Source organism: Callospermophilus lateralis, chromosome 5 (assembly GCF_048772815.1).
Source record: "Callospermophilus lateralis isolate mCalLat2 chromosome 5, mCalLat2.hap1, whole genome shotgun sequence".
NCBI classification, from domain to species: domain Eukaryota; kingdom Metazoa; phylum Chordata; class Mammalia; order Rodentia; family Sciuridae; genus Callospermophilus; species Callospermophilus lateralis.
The window spans coordinates 113501914-113520896 of record NC_135309.1 but is presented as its reverse complement, the minus strand read 5'-3'; the positions used below and the strand labels follow the sequence as shown (position 1 = coordinate 113520896).

At 37.4% G+C, this 18983-nt stretch overlaps 1 protein-coding gene across 6 annotated transcripts in view; it reads left to right on the top strand.

Annotated features, from left to right (window-relative positions):
* Mast4 (microtubule associated serine/threonine kinase family member 4) overlaps window positions 1-18983 on the top strand; it is a 552573-nt gene that overhangs the window by 488378 nt on the left and 45212 nt on the right. For all 6 annotated transcript variants that reach the window (XM_076857186.2, XM_076857189.2, XM_076857185.2 and 3 more), the window contains 6 exons: window positions 1193-1268; window positions 3351-3560; window positions 8804-8905; window positions 11481-11613; window positions 15215-15282; window positions 17728-17813. In XM_076857186.2, coding sequence (XP_076713301.2) covers window positions 1193-1268; window positions 3351-3560; window positions 8804-8905; window positions 11481-11613; window positions 15215-15282; window positions 17728-17813 — 675 coding nt within the window. The remainder of the gene's footprint in view (window positions 1-1192; window positions 1269-3350; window positions 3561-8803; window positions 8906-11480; window positions 11614-15214; window positions 15283-17727; window positions 17814-18983) is intronic.

Below are 18983 nucleotides of genomic sequence, written 5' to 3'. Positions count from 1 at the left end.
GAGAAAGTGGGACTGGGCAGAGGCAGTTCAGCTATAATATAGACCCACCTACCCCTGTGGAACTCACAGGGAGTTGTCCCTGGGGCCAGATGGCCACGGTCATTGGTTTGTTATTGAAACACCCTGGGAAGGATATGGCACCCTAGGAAGAACTTTGCTTTGGCCAGATGACTCCTTGCAGCTGGGCCATCCTGGAAGGGTCTGGCAGCTCAGCATTTCCCCTTTCAGCACTCCAGCTGCCTTGGCAGCAAGTCCTTCTTAGAAGGGAGTCATCCAATTGTCCATCTCATTGCCCAGTGACAACAGATCTTGACGCTGTGAAACTGGTATACGTTGACATAGTAAGGATGTAATATAAAGAAAGTCAGGTGTTCACCAAGTATAGCCACATTGATAATTGTGGGGATATTTTAGAATATTCTGAGATACAAAAGATACGTTGTACCAGTCCATCTAAGGGACACTGTGTTTTACTGCCATTTTTTTTTTGTTTTGTTTTCTTTTATTAAATTCCTGGCATATCTTGTACAAGTTGTACCTACCCCCAAATGTAAATACCCTAACGTTGTACACCAGGAAGGTCACAAATGGACTACTAAAATACAGGGGGAAACAACAGTTGTATGCCTCTGTTTCTTAGTGTATATAATGCCTACCTCAGCATCCCAAATACATATTTGCTAGGCTAGAAAATGGATTTCACTTACAACACCTGTGCCATGGAGAACTCTCAGCCCTCTCCAGTGGTATGTGGCCGAGCGCAGGTGTATGATAAAAGTGTGAAATTACACTGTTAAACATGTCCTAGATGCTGCTGCTCATGGCTGCCCTATTTTGCATGATAGTACAATTCATTAATAGGTTTCTGCAACTACATAAACTCATACTACATGCAGAATATAATCTCAGTTTAAGAATGTTTTCTGAACTGGTATCATATGATAATGTTTTTTGTGGCATTTTATTTTTTGAGCCTGCTTTTTGAGTCCTCTTCACAATGCCTCTGTGTTTGTGGGTATGTAAGTGTCCACATGTACTAATGACTGATTTTATTGGTTTATTACCTAATACAGCAAACTTTCCGTATGAAGATTGCATGGTACTTTTGATGCAACTCACTGTTTATAAATAAAAAGCTTATTTTCATTTCATGCTGTGGCAGGTTTAAAAGGGTAATTTGCTTTGCTTGCAGCCCTGGACGTTCCCCCGCCTGCTGTGACCATGAAATAATTATGATGAACCATGTCTACAAAGAAAGGTTCCCAAAGGTAATGAATTGAATGTAAGATGTGTAGCATCTAAATGAACAGGCGACATGGGTTGAGCATCTGTAAGGTGATTTTGTCATAGGAAGTAAGGGTCCTATCCAGTAATGATTTGCATTAAATAGCACTGCAGCTTTCTTAAAAAGGGGGAAAAAAAAACAATAACAACAACAAACATTAAGCTAACAACTGCTGAGGACTCTCCACTCTGTGGGTGCTCTGAACTGGCTTTAAAGTGAATGCTCGGTTTGTGCCCCATGCCTGGGTGGGCCTGGTGCAGGGAGGGTCTGCTTTTCAAAAGCCCCTCCGCCCTTTGTACTCCTTGTACCTGTGTTCTGGACCTGCTACTGTGTTGTCAAGTAGAGACCCATTTTCTCCCTCTGAAGCTATAGATTGGTGTGTCATCAAAGTTGTTTTTCTTTTTAAACCTTATTTTCTTTTTCTGCAACTTCCCATCTCTTTAGCTGTGATATTTCTAATTCCATTGCTAAAGAAAGGAAGGTACAGTTGCAGTGTTCCTCAATTAGGCTGATAAAAGGAATTTGATTGAGCCAGAGTACAGTTTGTCCAAGGACTGTAGCCAAACCCCTTGCCTGCAAGGAGCTGCTCTCCTGTGGTCTCTTGTCACTTTGCCTCACCTCTGTGTCTTATCCACTAAAGTGTGTTTCTGCACATTTGGGAGAAGGCAACCTCTCCATATCATTCCGGTACCTCACCCACCCTTTTGTTGACCCAGGCATAAGAACAAAGGGAAATATTTGGTTTCATAAATCAGGAATAGAGTACTTATTATTTGTAATGAACCCTATATTGATGTCATTGATTGAAGCTGTTTTAGCTATTTATCACATGTCCCTTGCTCACTAGGGAGACAGATACTTACCATGGCTAGTTAATGCATGTTCAAACCTTAGAGAAAAGCAGGAGAAAGAAGGAAAGGGAATCTCCCTTCATATATAATTCATGCTACCCAGGAATATTGATCAGGCAGCAGGTGATCACAGAGAAGGAAATGAAAGTTGGAAAGAAAATTTTAGCTTTATTTTACCAAAGGAATTCCCTTGGCATTTTGCACAAGATGTAGCTTTTTGAGGGAAGGATAAAGATGATACAAGATGCTTGCTCCTTGTTTATTGAAATCTAGCCAAGAAAACAAATTCTGGGCTCATGCTGTGGAACTCGAGCAGCAGTCCTGAGTTTTGAGTAAGTAACAAGAGAAGAGATATTTGATATTTTTGACAGTCTATCCCCAAAAGCTCAAGATCTAACATGAAAGCACAACAGTTCCAGATATCATTGGAATTATTTTAAGAATCTTATGTTGGGGGTTGGGGCTATGGCTCAGTGGTAGCGCACTTGCCTGGTATGTGTGAGGCACTGGGTTCGATTCTCAGAACCATGTATAAATAAATAAAAAAATAAAGAGCTATCAACAACTAAAATTTTTTTTAAAAAAATAATCTTATGTGGATCATTTTATATTTGCTGGGATATGGGAAAAAAAGGGATTGGCAATTCTGAAATATACATTTTCACTTCAATACCTTGAATCCTTATTATCTTTATTCCAAATGATGAGATGGTGGTGGCCCCTTCCTTTTCCTCCTCTCCCTCCTCTTTATCTTCTACATCAGATTTAGCTTCATAGCAAAATTAAGTGCAAGGTACAGAGATTTTCCTTACTCACCCTGCCCCTGACATGCCTAGCCTCCCCCATTATCAATATGCCCCACTAGAGTCCACATTTACATCACAACACTTGGTGGTGGGCAGTCAGTGGGTTTGGACAGATGTATAATGGCATATGTGTGCCATTATCATATCATGCAAAAGTGAGGCTTCTACTTTTCTTTCCCTCCAGTATGGGGATCAAATTCAGGGCCTCGTGCGTGCTAGGCAAGCATTCTACCACGGAGTTAAACCCCCAGGCCAGAATTCAGGTTTCTTCTACATTTTCATTTCAGAATTCTGTTTAACAACTTGCACAGATCTCTGAAAATGCTAAGGAAGCGTGATGGCTGAATTGTTTACATGTGTGCCTCCATATGTTACACCTGTGTGTGCATGTGTGTCTTCTCTAAACAGGCTACAGCTCAGATGGAAGAACGTCTAAAGGAAATTATCACCAGCTACTCCCCTGACAACGTTCTTCCCCTAGCAGATGGAGTGCTTAGTTTCACTCACCATCAGATTATTGAACTGGCTCGAGATTGTTTGGATAAATCCCACCAGGGTCTCATCACCTCACGATACTTCCTTGAATTGCAACACAAATTAGATAAGTTGCTGCAGGAGGTAAGATCCATGCACCATGCATATAAAGTTTTCTGATTTGTTTTGCATTTCCTCTAGAAAAAAAAGATATTTTACCACACTGTTTGCTTACAAGTGGTAACTATGAGATGGAGTTCATATTCTAGGGAAATAAAGAAGAGAGAAAAAAACCAATCTGATTGCTACTTGCTATAAGTTGATTCTGGTCATTATGTAGAGTAATAGAAAGTTAATGTAATAACCTTTACAGGAACCTTGAGACTCAACAATCTATGACTCTGAGATAAATGGATTTTGAAGGATTTTGAAGCAGTGATTCCCCCACCCCTTACCCATAAAGTTAGAAATTGCCTGAGCATATGTGTGTTATTTGATGGTGTGCTATCTAATTCTAATATCTGAAAAAGCTAAATGGAAAATTGCTGGCTCCTTCCAGGCTATGAGTCCTATTAATTAACCTACACGTGGTGTTGGGTAGTAAATGGTAACTTATATTTTCATTAGTGTCAGTTCTTCTTCTAACAAAATATCCAATTTCCAAAATGACAGATAAACACAGGAACTGTCTCTGCCTAGCACTTGCATGCCTGGCTCCTGATAACACCCAGGACAGGAAAGGAATATGTGTGGTGGAAAGGAATTACTGCATAATATTGCTCTTCTGACTGAAATTGATCAGCCACAGCCTACAAGTGAAACCTATTTAGCCTGTATATTTAGATTTATAGTATTTCTCTATCTCATAGGACATAAATTATGCCCATGTAAATACAAGCATAGGTGGTTTTCTCTAAGCATGAATATATAAATATTCACACAAAAATGAAGTAAAATACCAGCATCCCAAGTTTTGAGAAATCCATCTGTCCTTGCCCCACAGAATTTAATTCTGGCAAGATAAGAATATTCTTCTCTGGCTAGCAGCCACTATTTTTCTTCCCTTTCTCATACAAACTCACAGAAGAGTTTTCTCTGCTCTTTTGCCATTGTTCACATTTCAACCTATTGCAGTCTACTTAGAGCAGTGGGGTGAAAATATTGTTTTTGATTTTTATTGTCAATTTCCAGTTTGCCGTGGACCAATTCGCCCATAAACTAAAATGAAAGTGAATTTCCAGGAAAATGCTCATGCCCTTGGGTGACATGGCCATGTAAACTTGCTTTAAGAGCTGCTAAATTCTTATTCTCAATAGTTGGCTTAGCTCATCACACACTAATAACCTTTCATTGACTGGCACCAGTCTGCAGACCCACTTTGAGTAGCACTCTGCTGGAATATAAAGACTCTGGGCAAGGATCTTACATGCTGTGTTCAGGTAGGATGGTATGTAACACATAGAAGGATCCAAATATTAGTTGCATGAGTGGTGTCCTCTCACCCACCAGAGGCTGGTAGAGCCCCTAGCCATTTTACTGGAACCAGTCTATTCTGCAGTATTCAAACTCTTCTCCTTCTTTATCCCTTTAACATATTCTTTTATTCTTAGTACCTCTCTGACCACTTCTTCGTAGCCTCTTGCAACTCATATTTTCTACAAATTAGTTTGCCCACAGTTTCATCCTGGTTCCACTCCTTCTGCTCTCTCTTCTGGAGATATTGTTGACTATCTTTAATGAAAGACATATGGACTCCAGTGGTTTCCAGTCCGTATCTCAGGCCAGCAGTGTTCTCTGACATTTCAGATTTGTATGTCTGCCTACTCAGTGTCTTCCCACTTGGAGAGCCCTGCAAAGTAGCAGTGGGCAACCCACTCTGTCTGCAGCTGGACTCAGCATTTCCTCAACGAAACCTGCTTCTTCATTCTTTGCCTCCATTATTGACACCACCATCTTCTCAGTCACCTGCTAGGACTCCGAGTCCTACTAGACTCTCTCTTTCCCTACAGGATGCAGCCACTGGACTCTCATAGTTTTCTTCTTAAATATTCTCCAACTTTCCCCTCCTGTTCTCCTCTCACTTCCTGACTTGGACCCTCATCCCCAGTGATCCACCACCCTTCTGTGCAGCTGCAAGGACATTGGTCTAACACCCCCCAGTGTTCCATTCTATCTACAGGTAAAAACCATAACATGGCCTACTGCTTGTGTCCCCCTGGGTGCATACAGTGCATTATAATGATCATCAGGGGGGTCTCGCTTTAGTAGCACACAGCAGGCTCTTTGAGAAAGAGGGGTCATCTCTGGTGCATGGCTGGTATTTATTCATCCATAGTAAGCTGGAAGAGAGAGAAAAAGGAAGAAAATACATATGGCATGCCAAAACATTTGATCTGTGATTATGGAGCATCAAATAATCTAATTTTTATATTCCTTTTAATTAAATCAGCTTCTTGGAAATGCTGGCAACACTATGCTTATTACTGTATATGTGAATACCTTGGAAACTATGTTTGTGCAATGGTGTACTTTTGAACAGACAAGGCAGACCTGAGAGGAGCTCTGCAGTCAGGCTCTGTGAGGTTTTCCATCCTGGATTCTGCCATTCTGTCCCAGGATATTATCATAATCACCAGTGTAGTTCTGTTTTTTATTCCTTTGTAGGCACTTCCTGAAAGGGGTAGAGACTTGCTATCCATAGCTATTTATATTATAATCCCCTTCTTTCATTTCTGAATGACAGACTTGGCAGATTGTTTCATGGCAATTAAAAATAAATCTTAAAAATTTCAAAAATCATGTGAATGGGCCGTATGAGAGATGAAAATCGTTGAGTTTTAGAGAAATTTTCTTCTGGCTGAGAAGCATTATACTTGGGTCACAAAGGCCATTGTTAGGTAGGGATAAGAATGTTTTCTTTTTCATCTTCATTGAAAGTTTCTTTCAGTATTTTTGTAAAACTTAAATCTATCTTCAGAGTCACATGTATAGTGGCCTTTGGGAGTTTAGAGCTAATCTGTCACAGAAGAACTGTCCCCTTCTAGCTGGAGCCTGGTTATGGGAACTTGATTTGGTTTCTTCTGGATACAGTTGTCAGTTCCCGGCTCCAACACTCTGCTAACAATTGTGCCTCTCTCCCCACCTTCTTTCCCGTTGTCTGTCCTTTGCATAACCCAAGGCAAGGCTCCCCTATGGTTTGAACTGCTTGATTTAACTGATGCCTTTGAAAGTCCTGAAGTCTAGGTCAATTCAGATGCTTGCTTTCCTGTCTCAGGTCTCCTTTTCACCAAGGTGTGTTTACTCAAAGAAAATACACAGGAAACTCTAACTTACTCTAGAATCTGGGTCATAGTGTTTTTTACAGTCGCCAACAGGTAATATATATTGACCACGGGTGTGCATTAGTACCCCTTTGGCCTCCGCAAGCCAGGAAACAGTTTCCCTTGTCAGGTTAATTTTATTATTTCATTTGATGTTTTAACAAAGTTCTTCTTCCTCTATCCCCCACTAAAGATATGGGTAAAATATTATTTGAGCTAATGTAACTCATATTTGGGGGCCTTGGATGTGACTGATAATTGTTAGAAGTAAGAAATTGGAATGATTGTTTTTATAATTTTTTGAAATGGAATTTATGTAATCTGAATGAGTATTTTTAAGTTTTTTCACATATAAAATTCTCATTTCCCTTGGGGGGAAAAACACACCAAAATGTATTCAGGCTTTTTAGACATTTTTTATATTCCTGGATTAATAAAACAATATTATAGTAGAGAGAAACTTCAGTGGTCAACCCAAATTCTCACCAAGAAGTCAGTGATTTTTTTGTTTGGTTTTGTTTTTTACTTTAGGGGTTTTGTTTAATTAAGGATAAACTATAAAAAACACACATAACCACATTTCTGTGCATTCATTGTATTTTCTAAAATCTATTTTGATTGCAAAATACATATTGGAAAAAAATTTTTTAAGATAGTTTTCAATATTTGACATGTATATATCTCTGTGTTTAAGTAGAATAGATACGTTTTGTTCTATGATTATTAATCCATTCTTATTTTTCTTATATTTAAAAATTTTAAATGTTAGCTGTGTCCTTTTACTTATATATGCTTTCTTTTATTTTGGACCATGGCCTTTGATTTGATGGTTTAAATTCCACAGACATATACAGTCATTCTTCATAAATTTGTCTGCCAGCTCTTGGAGGGGGGTGGCATCAGGGATTGGGCCTTGTCATGATAAAGCACATTTATGAATGTGCTTTTTTTTTTAATGGAACTGAGGATTGAACCCTGGGCTTTGTACATGCAAAGCAGGCACTGTACCACTGAGCTGTACCCCAAACCCTTTTTATTTTATTTTGAGAGTGGGTCTTACTAAGTTACTCAAGTTGGCAGAATTTGTGATCCTCCTGCCTCAGCCTCCCATGTAGCTGACATTCTAGGTGTATGCCACCATCCCCAGCTTCATGAATGATTTTAATAGCTTATTACTGTGTTTGTGGAATTGTACCAGCATCGCCTTGATACTTTTTTTTAAATCCTTAGAGGAAAGTAAATCATATAAATTTAAAAATTCAGAGAATCTAAAATGAGTATGCATATTTACATTTACAACTTCTAAAATTTTTGTTCTGTGCCAGCTTTGATAGAGACACATAATCACATTTCTTCAAGGCAATATCATTGAAAGTTTCAGTGACTACTAACATACTGAGCTTTGCTCTCAAAGTATGTATTGTGCTTAGGCAACATATAAAATAAAATTTCAAAAGTTTTTGGGTCAGTTAAATTTAACTTTTATAGTTCAGTGCTTATATATTCAATGTGTGAAACTGAATTTATATTATATATTCAGCTAACATTTGAAATAAACATTGCACATTTTTTATATGTGATGAAATAAGTAATTTGTTAATCATGTTTTGTATGTGAACTGTATTTCATGAACATGTTAAATTCTCAGGATAACAAAACATTCCATTGCTGTTAGTCATTTCATACATCTAAGATGTTACATCTGGAAAATGCAGGTTCTTGATGAGCTGCCTATACTGGTACCATGTACTTAATGTGTCATAAACTTTTAATGTCTCCTTCATTCATGGTTCACATTAACAGTCCTTATGTTTGATTTTCAACAGAGATAATAAATCAAAGTTTTGCAATTAAAGTTTAGTTAGTAGAGCTATTTTCTAGATGTAGATGTTTAATAGCATCCATTTATATAGAGATAATGCCCATTTATCAATCTTTTAAGAGTATTTTCTAAATCATGTGATTTTTAAATATTTGGCAATTATCTAATTAGCATGCTTTGCTGATTTTCTTTTCCATTTAGTAGAGCAACTCTGTATCATTATTCTTTTCACTGCTTTTTCATAGGCTCATGATCGTTCAGAAAGTGGAGAATTGGCATTTATTAAACAGCTAGTCCGAAAGATCCTAATTGTTATTGCCCGCCCTGCTCGGTTATTGGAGTGCCTGGTAAGCTGCCTTTAGATGTGACTACATTATTTATTGTTAACTGTGGGAAAGCAGCAACCATCAGAAAGCTCTAGTTTCATTTATTATGTCAACCACCAGTGTTAAATGGAAAGAGTCAGGAGGAGCTACAGCTTGTGAATGTTCATGGTGGCATCCTTATGTGTCTTGTCTTTTCATATTTTAAGTAAGAATTCTAGGATTGTTGCTGTATTCAGTAATAGTCATATTACATTGTGGTCAAACTTGAAGGATGAACATGAAATAATGTGCTTGACCTTATCTCAGCATAATTACTTTATGTCACAGCTAATTTAAAATGCTTGCTGTGCTTCATGCTTTTGGAGTTGCCTAGATTCAGAGAGAAGCAAGTGAGAGGTATGCTAAGAAGTGACCTGTGGCTATAATTATTATTTGTTTTAAAAATGTTCCATGTTAGAAATATGTGTCAGTTAGCAAACCATTTGAAAGAATACAGTAGGGCATCATCCAGACCTGAAGGAATGAGACTTTTAGAGATTAATTCATTTTAGCAACTACATCATTTTGATCAGTGGTCATTTTCTCTTTTAAAATTTTTTTTGAAATTTTTTATGAAATTTTGATAGAGGTTTCAGTCAAAACTGTAGACAAATATCAAGCTTTGACAATAAGAATTATTTTAATGGGCTCTTAATATAGGATCAAAATTCACTGTTAAGTTCTCATAGCCATTAATGTAATTGTAACTCCATATGTACAAGAGAGCTTTCAGCATTGCACATGCATCTCACACACACACACACACACACACACACACACACTAATATATATATATATAGTGGTGGTGTTTTAGTTTTACCCTTATTTAACATTCATAGTGTTTTACAATGTTGAAATAATCATAGCCCCATAAACTCATGATAGTACCTGATGAACTACAGCAAGGGGATATTTCAAACACAAAGGTGGGGAATAGAGATTTTCATCAATGGCAGGACCCTAAGGATCCCAGAATCAAATGCACCATTTGACATGGAATGTCTAGAAGGCAAAAGGGGGAAAACTATCATGATGTTCCTGGGGAGGAGAACTGGTGATTGGCAGATACAGATAGAAGGGAGTCTTACTTTTTATTGCTTCTTCTGTTGTAGCTCTTGAAGTATATACCATCTGCAATAATATTTGGGAAAAAATGACAGTTATTACTAAAACTTAGCATATCTAGACAGGAGCAGATATGCTAAGACCAGATCATGCCTTAAAAAAGGAAATTAATTTTTTATATAATATCTGATAATCATAAGAGAAAAAGTGAAAGTACAACCTCTTAAAGAAAGGAATAAGTGGATTTAGGTGTGGCTTCAGAAAGCTGCTTACAGTACAGAGCTCAGATGAAACTGACACTTCAGGGTATTAGGGGATGTTTCTCCAAGCCTGCCATTCTATGCCTGCAGTTCCCAGGGTTGCCAGAAGTCATTGTAAGTTTCTTTACAGGGCGCTGAACATTGACACTGGTTTGGCTTTACTTCATTTGCAGCAAACATTTATATATGGCCTTTAGAAACTTAGGTAATTGTCAAATGCAAGACTGAGGTTCTAAAATCCCCTTTTTTGTCCATTAATCAAAATGAGAAAAATCTTGTAGGGAAAATTTTCAGGGGATGTCACTGAAAATACTTTAAAATGTATTTAATCGGTGAGCAGATTTCAGCATTGTTTGCAACCTATCGATCTAGGGCATTTATTTAAAGTTATGTGATCTGGAAGATTTTTATTATATACAAGCAACAGATGACCAAGGAAAATGCGTAAGAATAATATATTGCCAAAATATTACAGAAGACAGGTAATTGAACACCTTAATTTCTTATTTTTTTCCTTAATCTTTGCATTGCATGACTATTAATAGCAAGTTTTATAATTAAAAATGAAAACATTGAAGTTTTTCCTTCTAATATTTTTGGACATTTTTATCCTAAGGGAGTCTCCTGCACCATCTTTGAGTCAATTATTCCCTTGTGTGTGTTTGTACAGAGAAAGAAACTGAATCTTCTGAATGAAATTCTCAGTTCTAAAACTTTGCTAAAAAAGGCACAGATAAAAATCAGACCTAAAGCCCTGGAATTGATCCCCAGCATCACACATATAGATACAAAACCAGATCTAGAGGATCACAGTGATGGGCACCTGTGGTCTTAGCTATTTAGGAGGCCGAGGCAGGAAGATCATGAGTCTAGACCAGCCTGGGCAATATAGTGAGACCCTGGCTTAAAAAAAAAAAAAAAAAAAGTCAGAATTATTCTTTTTTAGTGAGATCTAGATCTTCAGTAGAGTACCTTCAAATTTCTATTACAAAAAAATTAGAAATTATCACTATCTTTGGGTTGCCAAGTATCACATGTATTGACTTAGAATTTGAATAGTCTTCAGATATGAATTGAGAATTATATAGTTTTTAAAGCCATTTACCTCCATTCTGTATGAATAACCTACAGCCATGTGTGTGCAGCAGTTTTATTGTGAATGGGATTTACATAGTAAAACCTCAGACCATTTTGGCTCAAGGAAGTATCTCTGTGTTTTTGTCTTCTGCCAGGAATTTGATCCTGAAGAATTTTATTACCTATTAGAAGCAGCAGAAGGCCATGCAAAAGAAGGACAGGGTATCAAAACTGACATCCCCAGGTACATCATCAGCCAGCTGGGTCTCAATAAGGATCCTCTGGAAGGTGAGTTCTTGGTTGAGTTGATCTTTTACTTGTTTTTATCCTGTGACCTCATGGAAGAATTTCACAGCAAGTCTTTATTTTTTTTTCTGTTTTGGCTGTGTTTATTGATTAGTCCCTTTGGGGGATGAGTTGTAAAATGAAGGAAACAGCTTTAAGTTGGGTCCTGAGGAGCAAGCAAGCATACTTCTATTTTTGGTATGAAGAGAGTGGGACCCAGCCTTGCTTGATATCCTAGGGGCCTGTCAGCCTAGAAATGCCAGCCTGTCCCAGAAGGGTTTGGATTCTAATCTTCTCTGAGTCCTTTTCCTCTTGCAAAGATCAGTTGAGCTCCTCTTGAAAGTACTTTTAATTTTGAAAGTGTCGCTACAGAAATTAATTATCATTCATTTAAAATTGACATTTAAATTCAATTTGGGAGTAACACAACTGGTGGTAGATTGCTTTAAATTGAATCCAGTTTTGGTAGGTCTATTTTTGTTTATTTGTCTCAAGAAAGTATGAAAGGTAATAATATACAAGAGAGCCAATGATAAAGAAAATTTTCTGAAGGGGTAAATGGATTTATGGTTGATTCAAATAAAAAAAAAGTTATAATTCTATTAAATACAGAGAATAGGAGGCATCCTGATAGTGATTTTTCAAAAATCTAATATTGGTAATCCCCTGCTCCCTTCCAACCTTTTGTCCATTATTGTTTGAAATTGTTATTTATAACACTTAGGTTATTACTGCCTAAAAAGACTCATAAACTAACATTGACTCCTCCATTCAAAATTATCTTCCTGGTTCATTAAATTGAATTTTCGAACAGCGTTTGTCCTTCTCAGTTGTTTGTGGAGGTAAATGATGGAGGTAAATGCTGCACAGAGCTTTTCCTGTCTAAAGCCAGGGAACCTGCTGCTCTCTGCCCTGCTCTCTCCTGTTCTCCCTGCTTTGTTTGCTCTTATGGCCATCGTATCTTTGCTTCCAGTGAAATGATGCATGCATTACTGGGAGATAATGCCAGATAAATTTATACTGTACTGAAAGCAATACCACAACAGATTCATCACTTATCAGAGACTGGTGGCTGCTTTTCTGAAAAGTTCCCTGGGGAGAGATTTTCCCCCATGGCTTTTAAATTACCATCTTTACCTTTTTGAATCATGAGTCTTCAGAAATGGTTTAAATCAATGAAATAAAAAGGGCAGATGTTTAATGGTATTTAGATGAGTTTTAAAAATCTCTTCAGGCATTACAAAATGATGCCTCAGCTTCCTGCTTCAAAAGCTGACTCTTGGTTCCATTCCATTACTACCCACTGCTTACAAATAATATGTATTTCCCAGATAATAGTTATTTAGCAGAAATTCTATTTAAAACACAGCCATCTTTTAATTTGTTTTTTTATGAAAATAATTGGAGTGGGGGAGGCTGTCAAAGCATATTATACTGACTCTTCACGCCGGTGTAGTTAAGGTTGCGTCAGCTCTTGTGTTGTAGACAGAGGGAGTTCTTCCCAGTGTTCTTATCTGACAGGAAATACCACTGTCAGCTGAAATTAAGTATGAGGACTATCTGATGCCCACTTACATATCTTAATAGAAGCTTTAAAAGAGTAGTGATGATCTTTGACACCTTTGGAGTTTAGGAATATAAATTTATCACTGGGAGTTTTTTTTTTTTTTTAACTTGTTAATCATCTTGATTCAGGTTGAGGATAGTTTTTAATCTGTTTATTAACACTTAATGTGTGACTTCTCCTGGTAATTTTGGTACATGATCACAAACTCTAATCTACATTTGCTTCCCTTTATTTTCAACATTTAAACTAACATACCTAAAGGTGTGTTTTGCAAAGGTAAAGAGCGAGAGTTTTATTAGAGGTGGGCTAGGACCCTCACTGGACAGTTCAGGAAACTCTTTGTGCCTCAGTTCCTTCCACAAAGTAAAAATGGGATATAAGAGTACCTACTCACAAGGTTTCTTTAAAAATTATAGGAGTTATCCCTGTATTTTCTTAACATAGTAATGACTTAATATGTGTCCATGGCTAATATAGTTTTATTGAAACAATATTAAATTTTCCTTGAAGAGGAATCTGTCTTAGTTCCTATCAGAGTCCTTATATCTAAGATACTAGAACATTGGATGTTTTCATTATTTGAATTATACCAAAATGTAGTTTATACTAAGCTCATTTTTATTTTTAGAATTTCCTTATAAGTAAACTAGGAATGTTAGTATCAATCAATTTCAGAATCTGGAGTTTGTAAATATTTATCTAAAACTAACACTTCAATATTGTTTTGCTTCATATCTCCTATAAGTAATCACTGCCCACAAAGGATAATTGTACTTATGAAAACATCAACACATGAAATAAGAGCCTAAGAAGTAATTTTAGACACATGCAAAAATCTGTAGCTAAAAACTAGAACTTTTTATTTTACATATGTTCAGTTTTGAAAAATTAGAAAAAACTTTTGAAGAAAATTCTTTCATGTTATTTTTAAAGTATAAAAATGAACAGTAAATGAATTAGGTTTTCTAATTTACTTATATAAACACAAGGATGCATTCCAGGGTATGTTGAGCAATTAGATGCAGTTGTCACTTTTAACTAGACCACCAGAGTAGTACTTAAGCTGGTGTCAAGCATATGGCATTCAGCCCAGAATTAATTACTCTATACAATATAATTAATAACATTCAACATTTAATGAGCACTTAATTTTTGTTAATCAACATACTAAGGGACTTATGTGCATTGTAGTGTATAATAGTCATAAAAGTGCCAAGAGATAAGTAATATTGTTCTCATCATTCAGGGGAAGAACCTTGAAAGTTAAAACCCTGATGTTAAAAAGTCACTTGTAGGGCTGGGGTTATAGCTCAGTTGGTATAGTGCTTGCCTCTCATGCACTAAGGCCCTGGGTTCAATCCTGAGCACCATCACACACACACACACAAAAAAAAAAAAAAAAAAAAAAAAAAATCAAATAAAATTAAATTAAATTAAAAAATAAAAAAAGGTTACTTGGCTGGTAAATGCCAATAGTGGTGGAAACCCAGGTCTTTTTATCTCCAATTCCCTTTAACCACTCACTACCTTTACTCTTATTTTAAAATTGTAAATTCTTAGTGTATTTGGTGAGATATCTCTCAGTAAATGTGAAGAAATGGAGGAAGGGATGCCCACTACAACTTGAGTCATTTCTGACTTGTTAGCTGGTCAGTGTACCTTAGATGCCTCTCAGAGTCAGTGTAGACTTACCTCTCTTGGTTCTCTGATTATAGAATTTTAACCCCCAAACCCTTTGCAAGCTGCCTTAATTGCATCAGCCAGTGAATACTGCCAGCTAGAGCAGAGGCCTAGTCTTTAAAGTTCCTATGTCTAGGTGTTCATTAGAAATGGGTTTCAGGGAAGGATGTGAAAAGAACACGTTCAGAAATTTCAGTTGTTGCTTCTTGCTGTTTTGGATGTAAAACTTTTCCCACAATTATAATATATTTTTTCTTTTTCTTTTGTAATGGAGAAAGTGTTTTTCTTTTGTTTTAGCTTATTAAGCTTACTTGTTTAATTGCAATATTTTTCTTACCCCTTTTTTTTTGAACTTAGAAATGGCTCAGTTGGGGAACTACGATAGTGGGACAGCAGAAACACCAGAAACAGATGAGTCAGTGGGTGTAAGTATCTTTCTTGACAAAATATGTTAGTTTTTCTGTTTGTTAGCATCTAGAGATTTTGACTGTGTTAATTACTTTATTCAACAAATATTTATTGTGCTTCTACATGGAAGACACTGTGTCCAATAATAGGCAGATAATTTAGTGTTTTCCCCTCTAAGAGAAAAAGAAATTTACAAAAAGAAATCATACACAAAAGGTAGTACTGATAAAATAAGATCTACAGAGACAAAAAAGAGCATGTCTACTAGAATATACCATAAAGAGATTTGCCTTTATTTAGAATGCTCCAGAAGATTTCTTGAGGACATGGCACTTGAGCTAAATTGTGAACAATTATTAATATAAGGGGCAGTGGACACAATCTGGATGCAAGTTCCAATTAAGGGCTAAGAGCAAGGGAGACCTTGGAGACCAGAGAGCCTGGATGAAGCCTGGACGCACAGGTCCCTACTTCTCACATTTGTCAGGTTTATATTTTGCTTTGTTTTGTTTTTAAGAACAATGGGAAGTGACTGAGCTTTAGAGGAGTGTTGTTTGTACTTGGAAGTAGAAGGAATAAATAGGGAGCTGACCCAATCAGAGTCATGGCTTGATACAAAGAAAGCAGTGGGGTGCAGGGAGCAGCAGGGTGACCATGGGAAAGTCTGTTGAGACAGGTACAGGGGCTGGAATTGTGGCTCAGTGGTAGAGCACTCACCTAGCACACGCAGGGCCTTGGGTTCGGTCCTCAGCACCACATAAAAATAAATAAATAAATAAAACAAAGGTATTATGTCAAACTACAATTAAAATAAATAAATATTTTTTTTAAAAAAGAGATGGTTACAGTGGCCAGGAGTACTGGTGGCTGGTGTCATTCTTCTCAATAATAAACACCAGCAGGGAAAGCAGGATGAAGCAGGTTGGGATGATCAGGAAAGCAGAAACAGGCTGTGTAGCCTGGGGTCTGAGAACCCAGGTTCTGGATTTGAAAACTGGTTCTACCTCTTAGTAGGTGTGTGTGTTGGGGTGGGCTGGAAGGTTCTTTGTGTCTCTGTTTCCGCATCTTTAAAGGTTTCCCATCTTAAAAGATATAAGAGATTATGAAAGATTAAATGAGATATACCATTAAAATGGTTAGGAAAGTATTACACAGTAAGTACTAAATAGATGATAGTTGTTTTATTATCATCATAACATATAATTTTGAATATATTGAGATTAGAGTTCCTTGATAGCATCCAAGAAGAACCAACAAACCCTCAATTGGATATCTGCTATCTTCTAGCACTGGGAGGGAGAGCTTCTGGTGGACGTTCAAGTGACTTAGTAGAACAACATGGACATAAAAGAATTCTCTAGGTGGGGAGGAGTTAATGGAACTAGGTGGCCTTGTACAGGGCTCACCACTGTGAAGAAGCAGCCATAGTGGGAGTGGTTGAACAGGGTGTGGTCCCAGTCTCAAATTGTTTTCTACAATGGCAGGTGGTGTCCTGTGGCCAGACACTAGGGGGAGGCAGAGAAAAGAGATGGCTGAACTGGGGAGGTTAAGTAACTCTGAGGGCAGAGGTTGGTTGTATTACCTGCGTAGACACTGAAGCCACTCAGGATGGTGAGAGAACTGGAGCAGAGAGGAGAGTGGGAGGCTGGGCGCCCAAGTCCTCCCAAGATGAGGGATGACTGATGGCCTCAGCAAATCAGAAGTGACTGGGAAGAATGGACACACTTCAGAGTCGTGGGTACTTTCCAACCTGGGGAGGCAGGGTGGATTCTGGACTCTGCAGAGAGGCTGGTAACACCCTTTCCCTGCTTAGGTAAATGGAGCACAGGGGAGTTTGTGTAAAAGCACCATGTTTAACCCTTTCCTTTGAGCTAAACATTTAGAAAGCTGTCATTAGAACATTGGGATCTAACCCAACTCAGATTTCTGGTATGGAGGTAAAGAAAGTCAGGCATTCTACACCTAGGTGTGCTGTTTGTCACCTAAGAGTTTTCCCAAACAAGAAAGATTGCCACAGCAATGAAAAGGTCACACCCCAGTGAGGGTCAGAGAGGCCATGTCCTCCACCAGCCCCAGGGACAGCCACCCAGGCACTTCTTTTCTGGCACACTGAAATCTGAAGGAAGGTTTGGTATTTTGGACTTAAATCTCAAAATGTCCTAAGACTAGAATGAGGTTAGGATGAGGAGAGTTTATAGAGGGAAAATAAAATGGGGAATTTTCAGAAAGCTTGGTGCCTTTCTCTTTTGGAAATGTGGGTGTGACTAAAAGCAGCTGAGCTCCTGTGAGGTGGGTGCTCTGGGGAAGACTGATCTTTAGAGATGTTCCAGGTTCCTTTAGCTAGAATACTGCACTTCAGCCCCTGAAAAACACAGAATTAATTCAGTTATTATCTATTTTGCCATTAAAATAATTTTCTCAAGTTCTGAACTATTTTCTTAACTTCCTTCTTTGTTCCCCAGAGCTCTAATGCTTCCCTGAAACTTCGAAGGAAACCTCGAGAAAGTGATTTTGAAACAATTAAATTGATTAGTAATGGAGCCTATGGGTGAGTAATTCAAGAGAGGCTATTATATTTTAACACCCCCTACTAATATTTATTATTCACATGCAGATATAATACTTGAGATTTCTGCTCTTTCCTTCATGGGTATGATGTGTAGCCAGAATCATTTTCTATTGATTACCCCAACAGAAAACATAGCAAGTGACCTAGGGATTCTTTAGAGGGCTGAAGAGAAAAATTTTATGAAATAAAAGTCTTATGTATTCCTGTTTCCACTCCTTCAGTCTGCCCTTTTGGGTTCAAAATGCCCAGTTCTTATATGTTTATGTATACGTGCACACACACACATACACATACATACACAATTTTATATATAGCACTGTTAACTTGAGAATCAGCCTGCATTTATATCTGAAGAATAGTCAGCTGTGTCAGGAAAGTATTTAAATAAGACTGTTTGAAAATTTAGAGCAACACATTTCTGTTCATCTTTGTAGTACACCAGTATCTTAAGAATTGAACCCTATCCTGTAGTCTAATCACATTAGTGCTGCTCCTTCCCCAATCCACTTTTGTTTCTTTAAGGTAGAGATGTATTTTCTAGATTGACACAAATGTGCTATAGGATTTGCTTTCAAATAATACATTTTAGTCCCCTAGTAGACATTAAATTCTTGTCACTTTTCTTTTCCTTTATTATTGTACCTTCTGATAACATATAAAATAGGTTTTATTTTTTTTCAACAAATTTTTAATTGACAAATAATTGTACACATTTATAGGGTGCACTGTGATACATCATTGCATATGTAATGATCATATGCATTTCCATCTCCTTAAACATTTACCATTTCCTTGTGGGGGGAAGCTTTGAATTTCTCTCTTCCAGTTCCTTGATTCATTTTTATAGACACATAATTTCCTGCCCAGGGCATAGGGAGGTAAATGGTCACACGATCTTCTGAATTAGTGATAGTTTGGAAGGGCAATTAGTGCACATTAGTAACCTGATCCATTTTAGACAGCCTGAGAATTCTAGTTTAATTAAGTATTAATCCCAATTCCATCTATAAATGGAGAGCAATAAATAATCCCAGAGACGTTTATTGCCATTTATCACACATAAGAGCAGATGAGATAAGGCGATTTTTGTTGTGCCACAAGGGATATTTCTCCCTACTATTTTTTTCACCTCTAATATTTTCCACACGA